The sequence below is a fragment of the Ochlerotatus camptorhynchus genome, unplaced genomic scaffold (genome assembly GCF_037179485.1).
Source record: "Ochlerotatus camptorhynchus isolate MF236.1 unplaced genomic scaffold, CSIRO-AGI_Acam_v1.1 ptg000443l, whole genome shotgun sequence".
NCBI classification, from domain to species: Eukaryota; Metazoa; Arthropoda; class Insecta; order Diptera; family Culicidae; genus Ochlerotatus; species Ochlerotatus camptorhynchus.
The window spans coordinates 6378399-6405747 of NW_027040929.1; the positions used below are offsets into that span (position 1 = coordinate 6378399).

At 40.4% G+C, this 27349-nt stretch overlaps 1 protein-coding gene across 2 annotated transcripts in view; it reads left to right on the forward strand.

Annotated features, from left to right (window-relative positions):
- Mhcl (Myosin heavy chain-like) overlaps window positions 1-27349 on the forward strand; it is a 138450-nt gene that overhangs the window by 24070 nt on the left and 87031 nt on the right. For both annotated transcript variants that reach the window (XM_065234855.1, XM_065234856.1), the window contains 4 exons: window positions 24489-24863; window positions 25058-25244; window positions 25304-26967; window positions 27039-27227. In XM_065234855.1, coding sequence (XP_065090927.1) covers window positions 24489-24863; window positions 25058-25244; window positions 25304-26967; window positions 27039-27227 — 2415 coding nt within the window. The remainder of the gene's footprint in view (window positions 1-24488; window positions 24864-25057; window positions 25245-25303; window positions 26968-27038; window positions 27228-27349) is intronic.

Here is a 27349-nt window from a genome sequence, read left to right on the forward strand (position 1 = left end):
ATAAGTCGGTGCTTCTACACGCAGTTTATTGAATCTCTTTTAAAGCAGTTTAAAGCAAGTCTCTCGAAATGTCGAGAGTTTTCAAAGGTTTATTTTTAGGCCGAAAAAAGACAACCCATGGTCCTTTTGAAGACGGTTGGTAGTATCTAGTTCGCGCAACGTAGGTATCCGAAGACGCCATGAGTGTTGCGCAAAAGCGGTTAAAAAGAAAAGAAAAAAAAAATTTAAAAAATCACCAATTAATATACTTAACTACTAGATGTTAATATTTTGTTGCCCAGTGTATGAACAACCAAGCAAAACAAAAACAAAATTATCAAAAAAAAAAAAAACTTTTCACTAGTTGCAAGAAGTTGCACCACTATAGCCCTCACAACCCTATCAGGAGAGAGGGCAAAGCCACGCGCAAAATTTTATAACAAAAGCGCGGCAATGGGCTAGAGAAGACTATTGTATAGTATACTTAACACCGGCCGGCTGGTGCAGCCACTCCGTTTGCTGCTTTGTTGTTGTTGCTTGCTGCTTTGGAGTGGTGATGAGACGATGACGGTGAGATGATAGTCCACCTATAGCGTCGCTAAAGGTGGCTACTTCCTCTGCTGACTGCGGTTGCCTTGGGCACTGAACTTCGTCCACGGTAGGTAAAACGCGCGATATAAAAAAACCACTATGGTGGGAAAAAAAAACTCCACCGGCTACGAAACCAATACCCGCAACGGAGACACGAACAAACTACGTCCGGCTACTTCAAGCTATCGGCGAGGAATGAGATGACCGATGTTAGCGTGGTTTTCTTGTTTTTTTTTTTTTTCCTTTGGTTTGTTTTTTCCGTCGATCTTGTTTTCCGTGCTGAGCACCAATGCTACCGACGTGCCAGGAAGGCAGCTCCCACACCTGGACCCTACCTATCGACCCATCAACTCATGAACCGGGGACCAACGGCTTTACTTCCCATCCGAAGGAAGGCGTGATCAGAGATGTTATGCCTCAGAACATCCCGGCGACGCCGACTGGGATTGAACCCAGGCCTGCTGGGGTGAGAGGTAATCACGCTTACCACTACACCACCGGCGCCGTTATGGTTTTCTTGTTGGCGTCGGTTTTCTATTGGGATTTTACAAATCTCTAGTGGCCTTCAAGATTAAACTGTAGAACAACAGAATAGCATTAATTAAACTGAATTTACTACACACTTGTACGATATGTCTCACTGGATTAAAACAATCTAAGCAGTTTAAAATTTCACAGAAACTTACAGCGGCAGCCGTCAGAAGCCTAAGAAACGGATTTCCAGGTCTAACACAGCTCGATAAACGCTGCTTTTTTAACAAATTACTCTGCTCACAGTGATACAACATTGATTTACAGCACTACACGCTTTTAATTATTGGTTCTAAATCTTCGTCGACACTGTTCTGTCTACTGCTTGATTTAGTTTAAGACCACTTTCAATATAAAAGAAGAACACATCTGTTGCAGTTTGTAACTGAAGATAAACTCATCTTTATTCACTTGTTTGTCAGGAAGGTCTCCGAAGAGAGCAAGAGAGTGTTCTGTTCATTATAATGTGTTAGTGTTATACAGAGCGAACCGGTACACTACAAGGCTGAAGTCTCGATAGTATAGGAAAAAATAAACACTCCCTAATGTTGGCTGTTCTGTTTGTCAATCTTTGATTTAACTGGTTCGTCGATTCCTGCCTTGCTTGATTATATTTACCGACTTATTTAGTACAGTACAACCGTCATGTCCAAATCAATTATAGCTCTTTTTGGCACCGATCCTGGTCATCTACGAAGTTTCTGTCTTCGGTAAAGTTATCCAGATGATCAAGGCCTTCCAGATGGTGAACAGGCACGTTTGGACGATAGTTGTATGAACTTCATGCACCTATAAAGCTATATCTTGATATGCTACCCGAGCAAAGTCGGATATCAAAATAATATCAAAACGATATTAAGTTATGTTTTTGAAATCATATTGATAACATATTTTGATATACAATTTTTTAATTTCAGTTAAATTCATATTTTGAAATATTAAACAGAAAATTTGTTATTTTATGAAAAGAGAATGTGGATTCACTAAAATCTATATTTTAATTTATTTTTTCTTACGAGTCAATCAGCATGCTTACTGTTTTCTTTATGAACATCACAAAGACAATTTAAGCTGAACATTGCATTAGGTTCTAAGTAACATTTATCGATTCTCTTCGTCGACATTCTCTTTTGTTAATAACTTGACCACAAAACCGTTTCTTGTTGTATTTGTCGTATTAGATGCTAAATAAAAGCTTATTTTACAGATCTGTGTGCTGAAAACTTCTGGAAATGTCTTTAGATGGCCGTGGAGATACAAAGAGAAAGTTGACGAAGAGCATCTGTCAATGTTACCTAGGATGTTCAGGTTGAATTATGATTTTTACAGTTATATTATACAACATGTTTTGATATTAATCTTCCTGCGAATTTAATTTACTAATCGATATTAAATAGATATCGATGGAACTGATTGAAATATAATAGCTTTGTTTTTATTTTGAATAAATGAAAACTCATTAATAACTAGATAAACATTTCAAAAGGTCCTATCTGCATTGATCGATTCTCTTCATCGACTTTCTCTTTCGACAATAACTCAGCTGCAAAACCTTTCCCTGTTGTATTTGATGTTTTGGACGCTAGATAAGAACCTCCTTTATCAAACGATATGTCGATGAAGAGAATCGATCAAAGCAGATATGACCATTTGAAATGTTCATCGAGGTAACATTATCTGATTGAAATCTTGATATCAGCCAATAGATTTCAAAACATTCAGATTACTAAATTTGATATCAAAATAATAACTAATTTAATATTTTTTTATATTTTGTTTTCCTTTGTATTTTTTGTTTTTTTCGTGCAAGCAACGATTACCGCCTTTACCCTAAGCATAACACAGTTATTGAACCTGTCCATAGATGTCACCACTTGTCCACCTCTAATTGTCACTTTTATCATGTATCTACTGTAATGTGCTGTACTTGTATGTAAAAACAAACAATAAATATATAGTTCAAATGCCTCCGCCATGGCAGGACGGCCAATAAATCGGTCTGTTTCAATTAATCACACAACGTAGAAAATCGGGTCCTACCGTGCGCGGTCATAACATATTCATTACTTATTTTGTTTATTATTAACGAAATTACTGATATCAAGCACATACATAGATTTGTTGTAAAGCAAGGGGCCCAGCAGACTGCCTTGCGGGACTCCTGTTGGGATGGAAAACGTGTTTGAAAGGCAACCATTCAACGATACCTTAAACGACCTTTGCTGGAGGTAGTTACGGGTGATTTTTAACCAGATGTAATGGGAAGTTGAAGTTACAAAGCTTGTACACAAGTCCGTCATGCCAAACATTGTCAAACGCCTTTTCAACGTCTAACAAGGCCATGGCTGTGGACTTGGATACAGCTTTGTTACTTCGGATGTTATTTATCACCCGTACTAGCTAATGATTGGTGGAGTGCCCCTTTCTGAATCCAAACTGTTCCGGAAGGAGAATGTTGTTTTCCTCGACAAACTTGAGCAAACGATTGAGAATGAGTTTCTCGAACAATTTGCACAGCGCTGAAAGGAGGCTGATTGGTCTGTAGCTTGAAGACAATGTTGGATCCTTACCGGGCTTGTGGATTGGTATGATTTTTGCTACTTTCCAGATGCTTGGAAAGTAGTGCAGTTCCAAGCATCTGTTGAAGATAGTGGTTAGAAGAGACTGCACTTTCATGCTGAGTCTCTTCAAGATCAAGTTGAATATACCGTCAAACCCGGGAGCCTTCATGTTCTTGGTGCATTTCAGCGCTGAGCAAATCTGTTGTACTGTAATCATATCCGCCGGAGGCACGTCACAAGGGGAGACATCTAGGTTTTGAACGCATTGCGCAATCTGATCTTCGAGCGGACTTTGGATAGTCGAGCCAAGCAAATGCGGTGAAGCGACATGCTCGCCGATCGCATTTGCTTTCTCCTGTGGGGTGATTAAAGGGTGTCCACGATGAAATTGCCACACACAAAATTGATTCGCAAAATTCGAGTTTTCATCCGATTGCCATCAAATTTTCAGGGATTGAGAAATAACTATTAAACTTCATTTTACCATTTTACTCGTATTTTATTTACAGTCCATACACAAATGCCCGCACCTTGGCCTTAACCCCGGCCATAAGATTCTGCACAACCTGTGAAACAACCGTTTTTTGCATGTAAACCCATACTTTCTTCAGTTCCTCGACTGTCTTCACCCAGACAACCAGAAGTCGTATAACAATGTACAGACAGTATCGTAAATTGCTACAGTTTAAGTCAAAATCGCATATTAGAATGGCATACCTCGCATTATGTTTAAGTTAAATCGTATAGAATGCAAATTTCCGACTTATATGCGATGACTCACTTTTCCGTCGTACTGTATCATAAATTTAATCGGATTACATCGTAAGACTTTTCAAAATGGATTTGTTATTACAGATCAAATTGCATATGATGTTAAATCAACTCGTTTAAAATTAAACGAAAATATGCACGTATATGGCCTCCACTTTTGTACGTATAAGCCATTTCTTTGCATTATATACGACTTGTTTGTTTGTATATATGTTTGTATATCACGAAAACAACTTTGAATATACGTGCATTCTGGTTGTCTGGGCACTACCTTAGGTCGTTTAAGAAGGTGCTGCTTCATAATCGCCCAGTACTTCTCGATGGGGCGGAGCTCCGGAGTGTTGGGAGGGTTGAACATTTTCGGCACGAAATTGACCTTATTGTCCGCATACCACTTCAGCACGTCCTTGGAGTAGTGGCATGAGGCCAAATCCGGCCAGAAGATTGTTGGGACGTTGTGGGCCTTCAGGAGAGGAAGCAGCCGCTTCTGGAGGCACTCTTTTATGTACACTTGTCCGTTCATCGTGTCCTGGGTCACGGAAGGTGCATTCCGCTTCCCGCACGTGCAGATGGCTTGCCAAACCAGGAATTTCTTCGCAAATTTGGACATCTTCTGAGTGCGGAAATGCTCCGGAACGCTGAACTTATCCTTGGCCGTGAAAAACAGGTTGCCGGGGATCTGTTTGAAGTCGGCCTTCACATATGTTTCGTCGTCCATGATGCAGCATTCAACTTTCGTCAGCATGTTGAGGTACAACTTCCTGGCACGGGTTTTGGCGGACTTGTTCTGCTTCTCGTCGCGATTAGGGGCCTTTTGTACCTTGAACGTTCGAAGCCCAGCCTTAGTTTTGGCCTTCTGGACAAAACTTCGGCTTAGGTGCAGCTTCTTAGCCACATCCCTAACGGAGGCGTTCGGATTTCGGTTGAAGGCCCCAACTACGCGGTTGTGATTTTTGGTGTTGTACGGAATACTTTTTCCTTCACTTCTGGGCTTCCGATCGGTGGTCAACCGTTCCTCGAACCGCTTAATCACTCGCGACACCGTGGAATTCGCGATTCCCAACGTTTTAGCGATGGAACGATGCGAGAGATCCTTGTTCTAGTGATGAATGCGCAAGATTTTATCACGCACGAGCTGTTCTTTCGACTCCATTTCCGGATGGAAATGGAGTCGAAAGAACAGCTGGATGTAAATAATGCACTATGAACTAAATCCACCCAAATTTTCATTAAATTCTACCCAACGGTTACAAAGTTAGAGCAATTTCATAGTGTGGCAATTTCATCGTGGACGCCCTTTAAAAGCCGATCGTCATCATTTTCGACTCTGAGAGGTGGAACGGGTTTGGGATGAGTTTTCAGGACCTTGGCTACCTTCCAGAATGGTCTGGAGCGGTCATCCAGATTCTGGACATCACGCCCGAAACTTTCATTTCGGAGTGAGTCCATTCTGGAAGCAATCTGCCTATTGGTGGGCGTTGGCCAAATTTGGATTTTTCAGATATAATCCTAAATAGGACCTAGATTATTTAATACTCTAGTAACCTCAAGTCCGTGCTCTGTCACAATGTTTCATTGTGATTAATCAACACTCAAAGGGGTAAAATATCAAATTTGGGGTGAATTTGAAAGAAAGGGAACTTGGAGTGTAGAGCGCACTGCCCACTGGACGATTCTGAATCCTGGCCAAGTGAGTGGGGTATGGGTTTATTTGATTGAACGTCATTTCCAATGTATATATTGATACATTCAAACCATTGGCATTTGAGATAAGACAGAGATAGGATGCGGAGGGCCCGCTTAGGGGAAGCGTAACCCATGTTATGGTTTCCATTTATTAAATAGTTCAGATAGGCTGGAAATGACAGGTTCATAGTGAGAAAATGTACCATGTACCATATGGGGCCCGTTCACTGATCAAAATCAGATTCACATCGTCAGACCCTGCCCAAGAATAAGGGGATTGATGATAACTTGTCAAGTTTTATTTTGAATTTGCGTTTTTCATTTAATACTCTAGTAAATCTCGCGTCCGTGCTATTTCACAACAGTGTGAGGTGTCAATACTCACTGGGTCATATGTCTTAGACCAGTTCCAGATTAGTTTGCTATTAATATCTTCTGCATCGCAGTTCGCGATAGATTCCTAAATATGGGTTCTCTTTTCCGACCATAATAGTGTGAGGGAAGGGGGTGAGTTCTGGATCAACAATGGAGGGGGGCCCATTGGCATTTGTGGGCAAACCGTCCAAAGCCCATTCCTCACAGATCGGAGGCTGCTCACGCAAACCAACACCATCTTCGTGTAGGTGGAAGTTTCCCCTATCCGATGATGGTGTTGGTTTGCGTGGGTGGCCTTCGCTTTGTGAGTGGGGGGCTTTGGAGCGGTTTGTTTACAAATGCTGATGGGCCCTTTTCTATTGTTGATCCAGAGTTAAACGTTGCGATATGAGAGCGAATAGAGGCAAATAAATAGGGAAGACAACACCATGACCCAAATAAGTAACCAATGCATGCGGCTCACTACTAATATTAACTGCCTGAGGACAAATGAGAACACGACCAGAAGATCAATAGGAGAAAAAGAAAATTCGAACAAGAAAAGAAGAATTAAACTTGCACCGGCAAGAGGAAGCAGACAGAAAGGATCATGCCGGTTGGAGACAGCCAATGTATACTGGACGAAGCTTGTATCTAGGAAAAGTCGTGTGTGCAGGAAACCGTAAGTAGGATAAGAATCGTAAAACGTGTGACCACAGAAGAGGTAGATCTGTATCGCGTGGTTACGATAGGCGATATCGCAGCAGAAGCAGGAGCACAGGCAGGGATCGTGAGCGTGTACATTTCGGTAGCAATCGATATGATCGTCGACATTATTATGAGGACCAACCGGGAACCAGTTATTCGAATCATTATAGTTATAGAAATGAGAACCCTCACGTAAACGTAATTTGTAATTTTTGCAAAAAGAAAGGTCACGTAAAGCGTAATTGCTACAGATTAAATAATCGTAAATCGGTCAACTTTGTAGAAGAAGCGCCGGTAGAAATAGATAGCTATGATTTTAAAAGGTTACAGATAAAAGATTCGGAGGAAGAAGATGATTATCCATGTATGATGATAGCGAGCAGTCGTTTCAGCAAACCGTGTCTTGTAGAGGTACAAGTAGAAGGAATTAATCTGAATATGGAAATAGACTGTGGTGCAGCAGTCACGGTTATCAGCTTGGAGACCTACAGAAAGTATTTTAAAAACATCGAAGCTACAATTTGCAGCAGCCGCTTAGTTGTCGTTAATGGGCAACAGCTGAAAATCTTTGGCGAGATTTTCGTCAATGTTTTTGCGAACAATGTTCAGCATCAAGTAATTTTGATAATACTTGATTTTTTTTTTTTTCCTTTGGTTTGTTTTTTCCGTCGATCTTGTTTTCCGTGCTGAGCACCAATGCTACCGACGTGCCAGGAAGGCAGCTCCCACACCTGGACCCTACCTATCGACCCATCAACTCATGAACTGGGGACCAACGGCTTTACTGCCCATCCGAAGGAAGGCGTGATCAGAGATGTTATGCCTCAAAACATCCCGGCGGCGCCGACTGGTATTGAACCCAGGCCTGCTGGGGTGAGAGGTAATCACGCTTACCACTACACCACCGGCGCCGTTATAATACTTGATTGCTCGAGGAGTTTTGTTCCGTTGTTCGGCAGAAATTGGCTGGATGCTTTTTATCCTAGTTGGAGGAGTACATTTGGAAATGTGATTAGTATCAACACATTAAAAAAAACTGAACGAAATTTGGAGCAAAAGCATGCATTGGGGTTTGAAGCTGACCTTGTGCTTAGAGAGGAAAGGCCAATATTTCGTAAAGCATATGATGTGCCATTCAAATTACGGGAAGAAGTTATTGAACATCTGGATTCTTTAGAGAAGCAAAATGTGATTTCACCAATTCAGGCACAATTGTAACGCTCATCGGAATTAGCTAAGGATTGTCGACACCCGGCCGAGTAGTACGACGTTTCAAGTGCCAATACAGCGGAAAAAACGGCTTAGAGAACTCGATGATTCCGACGAGGAGTTTCTCGGATTTCCGGATGTACCAATAAATACCGATTCTGGAAGCAGAGGATTAAAACAAGCGAGACGTAGCCCCATTGCAACGCGAAGCTTTACGCGGTCGAAGAAAAATGCTGAATCAACTATGGAAGGCCAGTAGCAAGATCAGTAGCATTGTTTTCAGTAGTAAATTATCAATGAGTCCTGGGATTTGCTACAAGAAAAACAAGAAGAAAAATATCAGTTTCAAAACTTTAAGAAAATGCATGGAAATGATTGAGAATATGTTTAGATTCAATTCGATTATGTAAAGTAGTGACGAAATGCTTTATTCTGAATTCTGATACAAGTTAGATTAGTTAAATCAGTTCATGTAAATTCATGAGTTCGAAATTAAATAGTTTTTTTTTGTTTATGAATTAATGTTTGTTCTAAAGGAGGAAGGATTGTAATGATCGGTCAAATGTCTAAACCCTTTGAGAGATTTTGCGGTAATAACGGAAAGAGAGAAAACGATAAGTGAGGCAATAAGTGATGTTCAGGAGAATGTATAAATGAAATAAACACTGTGCTGAATAGATCAGTTGGACTTGCTACATACTGGAGTCAACACTTATATTTCTATTGTAGAAGAATCTCTATCCAAACGGAAACACATCAAACAATATGCTGTTTTTCTTTCACAAATTAAACTCTCAGTCAAGGACTTTAAGTCATACAAAATATTGTACTTTTTTAAACTATGTGTTATAAGATAAAATTTTTCATGATTTGTACAAACGCAAATATTGTGCGATCCTGAACTGGTTAAAAGTTTGCAGTATTTAGGACGAAGTTTCGCGAATGAAGAAATTCCTATATATTACCTCACTATTAATTTCCTTAAATCTTTTGTATACTTCTCTAAGTGTCGTCATCAATAACCTTTTCTGTATTGCTTTCCATTTTCCATCGTTTTTCACTGACACGTAGTCTCTCTGGCCAGGCATCACCCGACTTGTTTCATCGTCCTCAAAAAATTGAACAACAAGTTCCTTCGTTGCATCATTTAAGCCATGGTTCGATCTTTTGTGAACTGCTGAATGTGCTCCATCAGTTTCGACTAATTCTTTAGCTGCTGTTGCGAAGTACCTTGTGGTGTTAAATTCATCCATTATTTTTTGTATTGTACATGACTTGGGCAACGCAGTTAAAATCTGTAGTTTTTCACTCCGTCTGCCAAATTTTTCAATTGAAGAATTATTTCTTCAAAATCCTGTGTTGCACTTGTTTGGTCCTCCTGCGGTCCTAGTTGGAAAAGATGTTTCCTCACTCCTTGGTTGATTTCCTTAATGTTATGTTCAGGATAGCAACGGAATATCCATTCGTGTTCAAGTTCTGTTTGGTATTTTCTGAAAGAATTCGCAGATCCTTTTTTATACACCTTACATCATCATTTTTTATCAGTCGCGCCCGGAACCCCTTTGTATACGGTTGTGTTTGTTCTCTGTTTTGTGCGTGCGTTCGCTTTCATAGTTTTCGGTTGCATTTGCCGGATTAGCGCTGGCACTCTGCCTCCCGGACGGTTATACGTGTGTGAGTGGTGGTTTTCTCGCTTTCCGAGAAGTTTTAGAATCGAGAAAGAAACATGATTCATCATGTTTGCAAAATTGCAAGCATCAGAAGATTTGGCGCTGCGTGGTTTGATTGTTTCTCCCGGACCAGAAATTTGTGGCATCGCGAGTGAAAATTTTAATTTCAGTTTATGTACGCGCTGCAAGGTGCGTGAAAGAGCACGATCGGTGTTGATGTTGGTACACGCAGGTAAATGCACATAAGATATTCATTAAAATACCTTTTAAAATTTAGCCACAAGCAATTCTCATGATGTTCAATACGATACATTATGAAATAAAATTTATTGGGCAAATCAATTCGTAGGAATTTCTTAAGGATGTGGTAATGAAATCATCATAATGCATAGCTTAGTTAATAATGACGTATTAAGAATTTTGAAAATTGAAGCATGCACTTTCAATTACCTACATTATGAATTGTGACACCAAGCGAATGAAAATTGAAATGCATCATTTCAAAATTTATACATCAGTGAGAGAAGCCGAAAAACTGTATTTACAGATTCCATTGCTGAATAAATCATGCATTGGATCCACAGTAGAATTCTCAATTACATGAAAAGACGGCGTCCTCACTAATGAGTCTGTTGACCCCTGCCTTATTAATGGTGACTTTTCGAATAATTCCCGCTACAAAAACAAATTTACATAGCTTCGACTTGTATGCGTCCAGTACCGTCTTCAATAGCCACTTCCATCTTGAGTTTTGGCTCTAAATATTATAACGTTCCTTATGATTTTTTTCAAATAAACACTCTTCCAACTTTCATAATGCGCATAATGAAATTCAAACATGTGGTGCATGAATGGTTTATGTCCAAATAATGAAAACTGATATGTCTTATATGCAACGCATAAGTGACTTATGAAAGTTTGTTTTGCTTCATTTTTGAGTTTACATAATGTTTGAATTTTGGTTTTCTTATGCTCATTTCCCTGCGTGTACACTTGCAACTATTTTTGCAAAAATAAAAAAAATATAAGTACTTTGACTATATGTTTTTAGTATTACTTCTACGTGAAGTCAACGATTTACAAAAAAAAAAAAGTTTTTTTCGAAAGTAATTGATATCGAAAGTGTAACAAAAGTGCTTCTGAACGTGTTTCGCAGTTGGGTGCGGTTTGAAATTCGTGGTTGTTTTCAGTGAAAATTCCGTATCACAAATTTGCTCACCGAGTTCCCTTTTTTTGCCGTTCGACGACATCGGGAATGCGTTCCCGGATATATTGATTTGGTGAGTACGTTCCAGTTGGGGATTGTTCTTGTACATTTCTCGATTGCATTTTCGAGGGGACGTGTCTGCTTTTGTGGGCAGAGCGTTTGATGGTCGGTTTGGTAGTATCCTTTTAAATATAATGTCTCATGTCCAAATAACCTCGATTTTCGGTCTATTGATTCAATACTTTAGTATAATATTTTCAAAACATACAATGATGAATTATGCCATTTCATGGCACATAAAACAAAAAAGTGTGTGTATAGGACCCAACCATCTAGGTTATTTGTATTTTGTAAAACATCTTTATTTTTTATTATATTTTTCATTTTACTACATATTTTATATACATTATATATCACATGATTATATATAAATTCATAATGTAAATTACAATAAATACTGGGACGGGAGGGAGCATCAGGGCATCATTGAAGTTGTAACTGGACAATGGAGTGGAGTGCCAATCGGAGTCTAGGGGGGAATGTGTACTGTCATTTTAGATAGTTACATTTCACTCCAACAGTTGCAATGAATTTGACGCGCTCTTCTTAAACAAACCATTCCGTGGAAAGCTGACAATTATTGCGAATTTCGTTATTCATTTTGTTGGATCATATTGTTGGAAGGAGATTCTCTTATTCCCGCGGGTGCCTCTGCTTACGGGCCCGTCCAACCCTTTTTAGCCTTTCATACAGGAGTATGTTGAATTCAGAATGATGATCGAATTTGATCTTGCTGTTGAGTGGAGCCGCATGCAGGGCAAGACCCAAGCTAGGATGGTGGGATACCTTACATCATCATTTTTTATACATTGGGTCATAACAAATCGGTTATCCATATCTTTGTACTGGTGAACGCTGAAAAAAAAAACGTTAAAATATAAATTTACTTATTTTTTATATACAGAGCAATTCTCTACATATTGACGAATTTTTTATTTTTTTTTTATTTGTCGGCTCCGATTTTGATGAAATTTTGCACAGTTGTTCTTTTTTTAGTAAAGATGCCAATTTGTGTTATCAGTTCTTCAAATTGAATCACGACTACTTTTCTAACAGGGCCTGTGTAAAAATGGTACTAATATATTATTGTGGCAATAATGTTAAAAATATACACTTTAAAACATTTCGTTTGTTTCAATGAAAACAATTATATTTGTTATTAAAAAAGTTAATTGCTCAAAAAGTACATTTTTGAAAATTTTTGTTTTAAACTTTATTGAAGCTCATAATGTTTGCTACAAACTGGCAAAGTTTGGTGATGGTAAACTCAGAGTTAGGATTTTTTGCAAATTTACATTTTTATTAAAAACACATGTTTTTTAACCGTGTATATTTTTTCAAGAATCGCATTTTAATTTTGCACAACTTTCTTCAAGACACCATAACAATCAAGCAAGCCGTTTTTGCAATGTATTAAAATGTTTATTTTATAAGCGCTTTTCTACACAGGCCCTATTGGAAAAGTAGTCGGGGTTCGCTACCCCGAAAAGAAGCACCGTGAAATCAACGAAGGTATTAGAAAGAATCTTTTCAACTTCGAGCCTGAGGCTGACGAAGTGAATGAACTCAAAGAAGTTTTAGAAAACATGAAGGAAAAGTTTTCCAATGCATCCACTGCAAGAAGTGAAAAATTATTAATTTTATCGTTATTGCCTTATTCATGGTCAACACAAAAAGTTATAGATCAATTTAATGCTAGTAGATATATTGCAACAGAGGCTAAGTTGATAAAGGAAGGTCATTCGTCAAAAACCGCAAAATATGGCACCGCCTTAAGTGATGAAACAAAATTGGCAGTCATAATTTTTTTTTTTTTTTTTTTTTTTATAATGCGTTTATTTTTCCAGGCTCATTTGCCGTAGCTTTGCGGAGCCGATATTCATCGTTTGGGTACAAAATTACTTAAAACTAACGTTAGTAAAGCGGGGGCCGATTACTCGCGGCTTTCTCGAGGTTAGGGGTAACAAATTGTAACAAACGGGTGGCAGGGTAGGGATTGAGAACACAAGGTTTTTTAGAGCAATGTGCTCTTGATCTAGAACTAAGCGACATACTGGAGAAAAAGACAAACATGGGGGTACACCGATGGAGACCTAGCAACTTGAGAGAACACAAGATGACACTAACTACTAAATCCTCAGATCGATCCGTTTTAAAAACACATAAATTAAATTAAAATAATCGAGATCTCGGCTCGCCAAGATGTCTCTAACGGGCCGCATAGGTTGTTTTCCTCGGGCCCTGAGGGATGCGGATAACTCGGATCTAGCAACACAATGTAGGGTGCATGACCAAAGTACGTGGTCGATATCGTGATAGCCACTACCACATGCGCACAAATTGCTGCCTGCGAGCCCGATTCGGAAGAAATGCGAGTCTAACGAGTAGTGATTGGACATGAGCCTTGACATGACACGTATAAAGTCACGGCTCATGTCCAATCCTTTGAACCATGGCTTGTTCGACACCTGTGGGAGAATAGAATGTAACCATCTTCCCAGATCACTCTCATTCCATTTTTGTTGCCAGTTGGTGAGGACGTGCTGACGGGTAATTGAAAAAAATTCCGCAAAGGCGATTTGTCGATCAAAAATATCGCCTTCCATAGCGCCCACCTTAGCTAGCGAGTCCGCTTTCTCATTACCCGGAATTGAGCAATGAGATGGGACCCAAACTAAGGTGATAGTATAGGAGCAGTTAGATAAAGTACTCAATTTAGCTCGGATTTCGGTCAGGAAATACGAGGAGTGCTTCATCGGCCTCATTGATCGAATAGCCTCCAACGAGCTAAGGCTATCAGTAAAAATAAAATAGTGATCAGATGGTAGTGAGGCAATTTGCTCTACTGCGTAAAATATGGCTGCTAGTTCCGCAACGTATACGGAACAGGGTTTTTGCAGTTGATATGAGGCGCTATGAAATTCGTTGAATACTCCAAATCCAGTGGAAGCGTTTATAGTTGACCCATCTGTGAAAAAAACTCTTATTGTTACTAACATGGTGGTACTTGTTTGCAAAAATTAAGGGAACAACCATCGACCGATGGTGATCTGGTATTCCACGGATTTCTTGCAACATGGTCAGATCAAAATTTACAGAGGAACTATAAAAGTCTTGGAGGCAAACACGAGAGGAATTGAATGAAGAAGGGCCAATCTCCAGCGTCATGTACTCGTAATAGAGACTCATGAATCTTGTTTGAGGATTTCTGTCGAGCAGCTTCTCAAAATTTTCTATTACCAATGGGTTCATTACTTCACAACGGATAAGAAACCGGAAGGACAGTTCCGCGAAACGATCTGTCAGTGGGAGAACACCCGCGAGTACTTCGAGGCTCATCGTATGCGTCGAGTGCATACAGCCAAGCGCGATTCGGAGGCAACGGTATTGAACCCGTTGCAGCTTCAGGATATGTGTTTTCGCCGCGGATTGAAAACAGAAGCTACCGTACTCTAGAACCGACAAGATGGTTGTTCGATACAACCTGATCAGATCTTCCGGGTGTGCTCCCCACCAAGTTCCGGTAATTGTACGAAGAAAATTGATTCTTTGTTGGCATTTTTGTTTCACATACGCAATATGTTTTCCCCACGTGCTTTTGGAATCGAACCAGACACCTAAATACTTGAAAGATATACTTTGAGTGATTGTTCTACCCTTTAGTTGAAGCTGTAACTGTGCAGGATGATGCTTCCTAGAAAAAACAACCAACTCAGTTTTCTCCGGAGAGAATTCGATACCCAGCTTCATTGCCCAAGTAGACAAATTGTCTAAGGTATCTTGCAATGGTCCTTGCAGGTCCGGTGCACTTGGCCCTATAACGGACACAACCCCGTCATCTGCAAGCTGCCTAAGCGAGCAATTTTCATCAAGACAACCATCAATGTCTTTTACATAAAAATTATAAAGAAGGGGGCTTAAACATGAGCCCTGGGGGAGACCCATGTAACTAATTCGTGAAGTTGTCGAGTTTCCATGAGAAAAGCTCATATATTTCTCAGACAACAAGTTGCTCAAATAGTTGTTCATAATTGGTGAAAGCCCACTATCGTGGAGTTTATCCGAAAGGACATCGATACAAACAGAATCAAAAGCCCCCTTAATGTCCAAGAAAACTGAACCCATTTGCTGTTTTTGCGCATAGGCCAGTTGAATTTCAGTTGAAAGCAACGCAAGACAGTCGCTCGTTCCTTTGCCTCTCCGAAATCCAAATTGCGTATCTGAAAGTAAACCATTCGACTCGACCCATTTGTCTAGACGAAAAAGAATCATTTTCTCCAACAATTTCCGTATACAGGACAGCATCGCGATGGGACGGTACGAGTTATAATCCGACGCGGGTTTACCGGGTTTTCGAATGGCGATAACTCTTACTTCCCTCCAATCATCCGGAACAATGTTGTGCTCCAAAAATTGATTGAATAAGTTCAACAAGCGTCTCTTCGTGACGTCTGGGAGATTTTTGAGCAAGTTGAACTTGATTCTATCCATTCCTGGAGCTGAGTTGTTACATGAAAGGAGAGCAAGTGAGAATTCCACCATCGAAAACGGGGAATCTACTTCGTTATTACCCGACGGACGATCACGAACGTTGGTTTGAACCGGTACCGAATCCGGGCAAACTTTCCGCGCGAAGCTGAAAATCCATCTGTCCGAGTACTCCTTGTCTTCATTAATCGGTGATGACGCGTTTCGCATTCTCCTGCCGACATTCCAGAGTGTTCTCATGGAAGTCTCTCGCGACAAACCATCGACGAACCGACGCCAGTATCCGCGTTTTTTTGCTTTAATTAAGTCCTTAAAGGTTTTCTCGAGGTCGGTGTACCGCTCGAAATCCCCGACCTTACCGTGTTTGCGGAAGCGTTTAAACGCGGCGGACTTCTCGCTGTTCGCGTCGGTGCAATCCTTATCCCACCACGGGGTGGGAGGTCGCTTGCGGACGGAAACACCCGGAACACGTTTCGTCTGTGCTCGCAGCGCACAATCGATGATGACACGCGCGAGAAAGGAGTACTCGTCCAGCGGAGGAAGTACGTCAACCGATTGACTGGCATCAAGAACCGCGGACGCGAATTTTCGCCAGTCAATGTTTTTCGTAAGATCGTACGCGATGTCGACCGAGCGAGTAGAAGATGAACCATTGGTAATAGAAATTTTGATTGGCAAATGGTCACTACCGTAGGGATCTTGAATTACTTTCCACGAGCAATCCAACGATAGTGAACTCGAACAAAGTGAGAGGTCTAATCTGCTTATTTTTGCTGGAGGTTTGGCTACTCGTGTTGCTTCCCCGGTGTTCAGAATTGTCATTTTGAAGAAGTCGCACATGTCGTATATCAAGGTTGAGCGGTTGTCGTCGTACAGTTCCCCCCAGCCTGTACCGTGAGAGTTAAAATCTCCCAAGATCAACCGTGGCTCCGGCATAGCCGTGCAGATATCCGCGAAACTTTGACGAGAGATCGCGGTTTTCGGTGGAAGATATACTGAGGCAATACTGAGGCATTTACCTCGAATATTAACCTGACATGCAACTACTTCAATGCCTGTCACTGAAGGCAGATCGATTCTATAGAAGGAATGGAGCTTGTTGATCCCCAGAAGCACCCCTCCATACGAATCTGCGCGGTCAAGGCGTATAATGTTGAAATCGTGGAAAGCAAGATCGTTGTCTGAAGAGAGCCATGTTTCACAAAGGGCAAATGCATCAGAAAGTGAGTTGTTAACTAAAAATTTAAATGTGTCAAGTTTTGGCATAAGACTTCTACAGTTCCACTGAAGAACAGAGATCATATCCCCGACCTCATTCGGAGAATTATCCATCAAAGGATATGATCGATGCAAGGAAGGACCACCTAGAAGCTAGTTGCTTCAAAAGATTTTTCACCATTGGCAGCACTAAATTAATAATGCTCCTCGTTGAGTCAGAGATATTGAATATACTGAAGAAGCTATCCACAATACCAGAAAACGTGAACATGGGGGCATGTTCTTGCTGATTATTCAGCTGCTTTTCTGGCCGAAAAACTGGGACATCTGGGGTTTTAGATGATCCTGGAAGTGACGGAAAGTTCTTGTCATAATTACAAGGTTGAAAACGCGGTGGAATGGGTTTCGGTGCATTTCCGTTACCTCTTGATTTTTCCAAGGTGGGAGGGTGGTCCGTACGAGTGGCCTTACGAGGCTTTTCGGTGGTGTGTTTTTTTGCTCGTTTTCTCGTATTGCCTTTAAAGACAAACGGACTACCCTCACCGCCCTCTGAGTCAGAGTCTAGATCATCAACTGGCAAAATGGAAAACGTGTTACTGTTTTTTGGTGTGGTCTGGGAAGATGAAGCGGTATTCTTCAAGAGTTCTGCTAGTGTTCTCTTGGAGTGAGCTTGCAGAGACCGCTTAAGTTTTTCTCCCTGCTGTTTGTACCTCGGGCAGTCAGTCAGGGTATGCAGGCTTTCCTTGCAGTACACGCATTTTGGAGGAGCACCGCAAGGGCCCTCTTGATGTTGCTCGCCACACTGATCGCAGCGTGGTTTGTTCGAGCAGTAGTCCGATGTATGACCAAGTTGTTTACATTTCGAGCAGTTCATTACCCGAGGTACAAACAGACGTACAGGCAGCCGAACCTTGCCAATAGCGACGTAGTGAGGTAACGCTGAACCCGAAAAGGTCACACGAAACGAGTTTGACAAGGAATACGTTTTTTTGGAGCCTACTACGGATACTGACTGCATTTGAAGGCAGTCCAATATCTTCACCTTCGGCAGGGCACGGTTTTTAAAGATTCCGAAGGAATCGGGATCCAAGAAATCATCACTAGTCAAACTCGCTTCGGTGACCACTCCTTCAATTTCTACCTCACTACTGGGTATGTAGACTCGGTATTCCAATGAAAAAAGCTCGCACGCAACAATTTGGTTAGCCTGCTTCCGGTCATCAACGGTAACGCGCAGTTTTATTGGTGTTACCTTGAAAATATCGGTAACGGCCGAAAAATGTGTTGTTAGATCCTTAGAGATCCTCGGAATGTTCAAAGGTTTTTGTTTGGGCCGGAAAAAAACAACCCATGGGCCTTTCGAGGCTTCTGGGTAAGCCTTTAGGCGGGGGAGCGCAGAGGTTTTCGGGGGCAATTGTGTGGGGGGTGCAGGTGGACGAGGAGGAGATGGTGGGGGAGAGGGTTGTGGGTGATATCTTTTCTTGGGATATGCTCCAGTATTTTTGCTGGAGAGCGAGTCAACTGGAACGTCAAGGGTTTCCATTTCCACAACTTCCTCGAGACTTTCGTGTGAGGTGGAATCAAGAGTTTCGTCGTCTGAGATGGAAAGCGACCATCCCCCGCCTTTATCATTTTCATCCATTGCGGTTAAATATCGCCGCAATGGTGTTTTTGGTAAATATTTTACAAATAATTACAGTAATTTCAAATAATATCAAAAATAGAAAAACAAAAATGCAAAAATAAACAAAAAAAAAAAAAAAATTGATATAGTTTTACTCTACTAAAGAGTAATATGAAAGAAACAAAAAAAAAACCAAGAAAAAAAATAGAAAAAAAATATATATATATACTGAAAAAAAAAATTGGATCACCCTAACTATACTCTACTTAAAAATAGTACGAGAAAAAAAAAAATCAAGAAAAAAAAAATTATAGATATATACTATTTACAAGATTTTGGATCACCCTAATTATGACCCAGCCTAATCTAATACTGGACCATGCGGGGAGATGCGATACTGGTGAAAACAAAGCGACACGGTATACCTATTGCACTGAGGCGGCAGATGACTGGTGCGATGCTATTGTATTCCCCAACGGCTGTTGGGTCGATAGCCTTGCAGCTGGTATGCCTCTTTCGCCTCGGTAGGCAATTTAACGTGCTTTCGTTGTTGCTATCAATGGGCCGATAGTGGTGATTATTTTACAGATGTTGATGTTAAAGCTGGACCGTAATCAAAGCGCTCGGCGTATGATTAACGGCTTCCTCACTCGCGCACTAGTTGTCTTAACACTATGCCAACTAACTTTGGCGAGAAAAAACCCTCGCGTGGGGAAAAACTCAAAAACTAGTGTCGTACAACGAGACCGATGCGACTTGACCGGCTCAGCGTGCGAGACGGAATGATAATTTTTTTTTAAGATGATGATATAAGCCGGGCAATGCCTCGTCCAAAAGATTATGTGTCTGTGCAGAAAGAAAGAAAACGACAAGCCATTCAAAAACAGATTACTAATGATGACTATGAGAGAAGCTTATAAACGATTCAATGAAATTCACTGCAATGTAAAAATTGGATTCTCTTCATTTGCAAAAATCCGCCCTAAGCAATGTAAACTTTTAACCAGCACTGGAACCCACAATGTTTGCGTGTGCACAACGCATGAAGACATCAATCTAATTTTACACAGTTTGAAAAAACTTAACCATTTAAATAATGTAAAAACGTTCACTGACAGCCTACTTTGTGAAAACATGACAACATATTGCTATCTACGGTGTTGTGAAGATTGTCCAGACTCTTCCGCATTAGAAAACATTTTATTAAAACATCAGCTTTAATTGAACAGTGGGTTACTACGGATAGATGTGATTTAGAAACTATTGTAAAGCCTGCAGACGAGTTTGTTTCATTTTTCTGCATGAAATTGACAAGTTTGATACCACATGATTTCATAAAAACACAGCAATTTAATTTTTTGAAAACTACACGAAATAATTTGCAAGAAGGTGAATTTTTAGTTACTTGCGATTTTTCCGAAAACTACAGCTTTGTGTTACAGGATTAAGTTCAGTCTCATCACTGGAATGTCAAACAAGCTACCATTCATCCATTTGTTATATATTTTAGAGAAAATATGAAAGTTAAACATTTAAGTTTTATTATAATTTCTGAAGAGTTAAGGCATGACTAAGTGACTGTTAACTTATTTATTTTTAAAATGATAAGTTTTTTACGCATTAACCAAAGTAAAAATATCAAAAAGATTTATTTTATGTCCGATGGAGCCGCGTCACAGTACAAGAACCGGTAAAAATTTGCTAGCCTTTGTAAATTTAAATCAAAGTATGGAATTGAAGCCGAATTGCATTTCTTTGCAACATCACATGGGAAAGGTCCTTGTGACGCTATTAGAGGTACAATAAAACGCATGGCTACTAGAGCAAGTTTGGCCAAAGAACGTGAACATCCAATAAAAAATGCAAGAGAGCTTTATAATTGGGCAAATAATCGAAAAGAAGAAGAATTAACAAAATTATCATTCACACCTCAACGAGCAACATAATAATGCAAAAATAATTCAAGGAACTCAAAAGTTTCATTCTTTCATGTGCAACTGCAAAGTTTAAGGAAATGGATTGGGCTTTTCGTTAAAAATATTTTCAAGGTTAAACACTCACGAACAACATCTCAAAAGGGTGAAAATTGCACAAATTATGCGATAAGTGAATTTTAACCTGTCACTGTCACTCTAATATTTCTTCCCTTGCCTTACCTTACCAATCAGGCTAAGGCCTTGTTGTCCTCTGCTGTCCGAAGAAGTCGTCTCCACTCTTCTCGATCCATGGCCACAGTTCGCCAGCCTCGTAGTCTGCGAAGGGTCCGCAGGTCACCTTCTACTTGGTTGATCCACCTTGCCCGCTGCGCCCCTTTTTTTCTTGTTCCTGTTGGGTCGCTTTCAAGAACCATTTTCATTGGGTCGTCGTGTGGCATTCTTACGACGTGCCCAGTCCACCGCAGTCGCCCAATTTTTGCAATGTGGACGATGGATGGTTCTCCCAGCAGCTGGTGCAATTCGTGGTTCATTCGCCTCCTCCACGTTCCGTCATCCATCTGCACTCCACCGTAGATGGTACGCAACACCTTCCGTTCGAAAACACCAAGGGCGCGTTGGTCCTCAATGAGCATAGTCCAGGTCTCGTGGCCGTAGAGGACCGCCGGTCTAATCATGGAATTTTTCGACCGGAGCGTCCTCCGGAGTCCAAAGTAGGCACGATTCCCTGCCATAATGCGTCTTTGAATTTCTCTGCTGGTATCATTTTCGGCGGTCAACAGTGAGCCCAAATACACGAACTCATCGACCACCTCGATTTCGTCACCGTCAATCTGAACCGCGATGTTGAACAGCAGACACGAAAGTCCATCACCGTGCCGTAACCCCCTTCGAGATTCAAAGGGACTCGTGTGTGTGTGTGTGTGTGTGTGTGTGTGTGTGTGTATGTGTGTGTGTGTGTGTGTGTACGTGTGTGTGTGTGCGTGTGTGTGTGTGTGTGTATATGTGTGTGTGTGTGTGTGTGTGTGTGTGTGTGTGTGTGTGTGTGTGTGTGTGTGTGTGTGTGTGTGTGTGTCTGTGTGTGTGTGTGTGTGTGTGTGTGTGTGTGTGTGTGTGTGTGTGTGTGTGTGTGTGTGTGTGTGTGTGTGTGTGTGTGTGTGTGTGTGTGTGTGTGTGTGTGTGTGTGTGTGTGTGTGTGTGTGTGTGTGTGTGTGTGTGTGTGTGTGTGTGTGTTTGTAATTATTAAAATTTGTGTGTGTTTGTAATTATTAAAATTTGTGTGTGGTTGTAAGTGTTAAAATTTGCAATATTAGTTCCTTTCGAAATTTTTGTTGTTCCTCTATGGAACTTGTGTGTAATTCCCTTTTTGGAATTATTTTATTGAGATTCTTGTTGCTCTGTTTTTAGAAGTTTAATATATGAAAATAATTTTCATAATTGATTGCACAATTTTTTCTTCTTTTGCAGTGCCTTTCCAAAGAGTTAAAGCTTATTTCAGTGACTTTGCACACCGAAGTCTTGGAAGAATGTCCTAGGTCTAGTACCCGACTTATTGGGGGCACTACAATCCGTTGGAATGAACCTTCTTATAACTTTGAGGAAAAACGCTCTTGGAGTAGGGAATTGGATCTTTGAGGAAAACGAGTGATAGCCATGGAGTGTGATTATAAACTATATTTATTTTCTTCTATTTTTTCCTTATATTCTAGATTTGGACCCTAAAGGTTACACCACGTGGTCATGTTTGTTTCTTATCATCCTTGTTCCTAGTTGCATCGTTCTAGTAATAAAGTAAATAAATACGTCAAGCGCGGCACATCATCATTTGTTTTTCTTTCCACGCACTATTATGCCTCGGTTCTAGTAGTTCTTTCCTATGCGTTTCTTATCAATGCATCTCTTCTTAGGTAGCCCCCGTAGGAAAAATGATCTTCCTGCGCAGCAGGGTGCGTTATCTGAGCTGAGCTGGGTTCGAGCCGGCCTTAACGACGCAAGCTAGGAACATATAAGAATGACCTTGGCTTTAATCTGTTAGGCAAGTGCGCGCTCCATAAGCGGCCTTGGTTCGATTGTCTTTGACACCTAATTGTTTCATGTTATTCATTGCCCTGGGCGCAAAACCTACTCCGGCTGTTACCGTGCAGCCTTGACTGTGGTTTTTATTACTTTCTATCTTTGCGCTTCCTTCGGAGTGAATGATCTTTACTTGCCGGAATAATTTCACTTTATTCCTACTCATTCTCGCAAGATCAATGACCGACCGTGAGACTATAACTGGTTATCGATTTTTTTTTATAGTAATTGCAATGTTGCGTTCGTAACAACATTCATTGTTTTATGTGAAGCATAATATCGTACCTAAGAGTAAGTGATATACCTACTAGTCTAAGCTGTCTCATATCACCCGTTCGTAGGCAATGACGTCACTACAAAAAGCTGTTTCAGTTAAATAGATGAACATTGCGAAGAAATACAAACACCACCAAACATTTCCAAATGTCACTAACACCACGAAGCCTATTGGGCTGGAGCATATGTAAAAGTCATTGCCTACGAATGAGTGATATACCTATGAGTTACAGCTTGGACTCGTAGGTATATCTCTCACTCGTAGGTACTGATTCAACGTGTAAAAATATGTTGGCATAGCTGTCACGGAAAGGGCCCTTGTTATGCTTTGGGACGAGTATTGAAACGAAACGCTAAATTTTAAAATTTTAGAAAACTATACGAGGGGAAGGTAGGATCTGCAATGTCTAAAACTTGGTCTACGTGGTTTATGGACAGCGTCCAGGCTGAACTGAATGTTGCAACCAGCTTGTAAGTTACTCATAGATTTCGTTAGTAACAGCTGCTGTGACTCGATGAAGTTGCATTGTGAACTACCTTGCGTCTTCATCGTTTTCATGTGTGGTGTATATATTGCGGAACAATGATAATTTTTAAAAAAAATATATACTCAAAACGACTTCTCCGACATCGCTATTTTCTTGTAATGTTATGTAAAATTAAATGATCATTCAATTAAAAATACTTAAATAAAAAGTTGTTGAAGACCATCGAAGTGAAAATCAAGAAAAAGCATTTTTAACGTATTTTTTCATACAAAATCAAATATAATTTCATAAGTTTTCTTAAAACTTAATTAAAACATCTTTCACTTGAAGGGTCAACCATTAAAATCGGTCAAATGGTTCAAAAGTTCAAGCATTTTTGAAAAAAAATAGATTTTTCGGACCACCCTAGCACGGAAATGGTCACCCTAATGGCGAAATAAAGAAGTACGAGTGTAATAATTTGTGACAAGGAAGAACTATATATCAATTTTCACGAAACTCTGAGACTCACTATAACTTTTTTCTATGCGTGATTACCTCTCACCCCAGCAGGCCTGGGTTCAAGTCGCTGGGATGTTCTGAGGCATAACATCTCTGATCACGCCTTCCTTCGGAAGGGAAGTAAAGCCGTTGGTCCCCGGTTCATGAGTTGATGGGTCGATAGGTAGGGTCCAGGTGTGGGAGCTGCCTCTCTGGCGTCGGTAGCATTGGTGCTCAGCACGGAAAACAAGATCGACGGAAAACAAAACAAGAAAAAAAAATCTATGGAATTGCTGTATACATAGGGGAAATTATTGTAATGCCGGCCTAAATGCCCCTAATTTGAGCCCATACATAAATTCAGCAATCGACTAAATTTTTAATAGCGACCAAAAATATCCATAATGGCAAAAAACAAAAAAAAAATGGATGAATAGCAGATTTTTACCGATGGGCCTAATCTTAGATCCATTCACCAACATATGAGCATTTCCCCTATATATATATATATTTATTTATTTATTTATATATTTATTTATTTATTTATTTATATATTTATTTCTTTATTTATTTATTTCAGATTAAACCTGATCAGTTGAACAACGATGGTCTTGAAAGCGATTATCACTCTGGAGAGAAAGTATGGCTAATTCATCGATTAGGTTTCACGGCGGCATTAAAGTTACTACACAGTATTTCTTCCGATCCGAGCAAAACGCTGGTGCAACTCGAACATAACGGAGAAGAGCTGAGCGTCGATGAGGACGACATTGAAAAAGCAAATTTAGAATCATTGGACCTAGTTGAAGATATTTGCCAGCTTCGACATCTTAATGAGGCATCCGTGCTACACGTACTGCGGCAGAGATATGCTAACAATCTAATTCACACTCGAGCAGGTCCAGTGTTGATGTTTGTTAACGCGATGGCACCGTTGTCGCTTTATTCGGAAAAGGTAAGGTAATCCATCATTCACCGAATAAAGTTTCCACAGATATTAGGGATGTTCCGCAACTTCAGTCAATCAAGCTCATGTGTATGACTTTCATTTTTCCTTCATATCTGGATTACAGTTCATAAATTGTATTGACGAACAGTTGGATTACGTGCAAAGTTTAGTTATTAATTTGGTGTATACCTACTTTATAGGTTGTGTCGATGTTTCGCGGTTGTAAAACCGAGGATATGCCACCGCATGTATTTTCGCTCACGCAAACAGCATATCGAGCGATGTTGGAAACCCGCCGCGATCAAAGCCTCATCTTCATGGGACGTTCCGGATCCGGTAAAACAACTAACTTTAAACATGCCTTGTACTATTTGGCATTAGCAGCAGGTACGTGACAATGATTTACAATAGAATGAAACTTGTTCAACGATATAACATATTTATAGGTTCTGTAAATAAAATATTATCAGTTGAGCGAGTGAGCGCAGTTAATACGATATTGGAGGCTTTTGGAAATGCCAAAACATGTCTCAACACCAACGCAACACGATTCACTCAAATTTTCAGCGTGGACTTCGATCACTGTGGACAAATAGCATCAGCTTCGGTGCAAATTTTACTGTTAGAAAAATCTCGGGTAGGAAGACGAACCGGAAGCGAACATCATACATTCCACGTATTTACGCGTTTACTAGTTGGTGCCGAAGAACACCTCCAAAAAGAAATGTTTTTGGATAATATAAATATTGAAGAAAATAACCTTTTTATCACACTACCAACTAAGCTTGAAGAAAAGCAAAATGCATCCATCGATTTTGCGAGATTGCAACAAGCATTCAGTGTGCTTAACGTTGATCAGTCATCTGTAAAAGCTCTTTGGTATGTACTGGCGGCGATATTCCATCTAGGAAGTGCCAATTGTTCCGTTGTCGGCATGGGATCATCTGCCCGAGTTCAGTTTTCCAATCCATCTTCCGCAAGAAAGGCAGCCAACTTATTGGGAATTTCAATGGATGATTTGACCACTGCAGCTTTTTCGAATGCATCACACAAATCTGTTCATGGTTCTCCAAGCAAATCCAATTCATCCTCAGAGCAGTCAGATTTGGCGGCAGCTGCCTTGTATAGTTTAGAAGGGCTAGTTGTTGGTCTATATTCTGAAGTAATGTCAGCTGCTGTAGCGTTAGTGAACACAGCAATCGGCACTTCAAACAATACAGTTTCATCCATCCTTTTGATCGATACGCCGGGCTTCCAGAATCCAGCTAGTTGCGGACAACAAATGGGAGCATCATTGTCTGATTTAAGACACAATTACCTGCAAGAACGTTTGCAATTATTGTTTCATCACGTCAACCTTGTTGCACCTCGCAATCGCTATGCACAAGAGCTGGTAGAATTAGATGCTGGAATCATGCATGAGACGAATCCTACCCCGTTGGTAAATTTACTTGATAAGGCACCACAGAATCATGTAGTACGTACATCACAGAACAATCTTCGGGATCAGGACAAACGTGGCCTCTTGTGGATGCTGGATGAGGAAGTGATGTATCCTAATGCTAGTGACGATACTTTCCTGGAAAGATTATTCTCCTCAAATGCAGATCGGGAAAGCCAAATTCTTATCCGAAGGGGAGCTGGAATGCGGCAGTTTATCCTACAACATATGCAAGGAACTAATCCAGTATTATATAATTCATCCGGTTGGTTGAAAGGCAGTCACGAGCATCCATCAACTAAATGTGCAGTTAGTTTACTGCAGGACAGTAACAAATCTGAAATCAGCAACCTTTTTACTGTTTGTTTTACACGCAGTGGAGGTACAGTTTATTTTGGTTCTATCGTGGGCACAGAAGGTACACAATCGCTGCGACGTGTGTCCAGCATACGAAGATCGTTCACGTCTGCTGGAATCAAGCGCAATTCAGTTATGCTACAAGTTAAGTTTACCGTGGATGGCATTATCGAAACTCTAAGGCGAACCGGCACGCACTTCGTTCACTGTTATCTGTTGCAGCACAATGCCGGCATATCTGGCTATATGAATTCAAATACCAAAGCATTGCAAAGTGATGACATTGTTAACATACCACTCTTACGAAGTCAGGTAATAAATAAATCATTTGTATACATAGATTAATTCACGCGTTTCACAATATGAATTTGTTTATACTTTAGTTGCGTGGATCACAGATACTGGATTTCTCTCGGCTGCATCGTTTGGGTTTTCCAATGAGTGTACCTTTATCTGAATTTAGCCGTCGCTTTGGATTACTTGGTGATGGTGCACTGGGCGACGTTACCGTGGAGAACATTTTAAATCTCAACGAAATAGACCCTTCCGTGTATCGGATTGGCCCTAGTCAGGTGAGGAACAATAGATTGTTTTTTTTTTTCATTTATATTGAGTTTTCTTCTTGACATTTACGTTCTAACCAAAACTTCGACAGTATTCAATGGAAAGATTTTAAGTAAGGCTAAGGCCTACC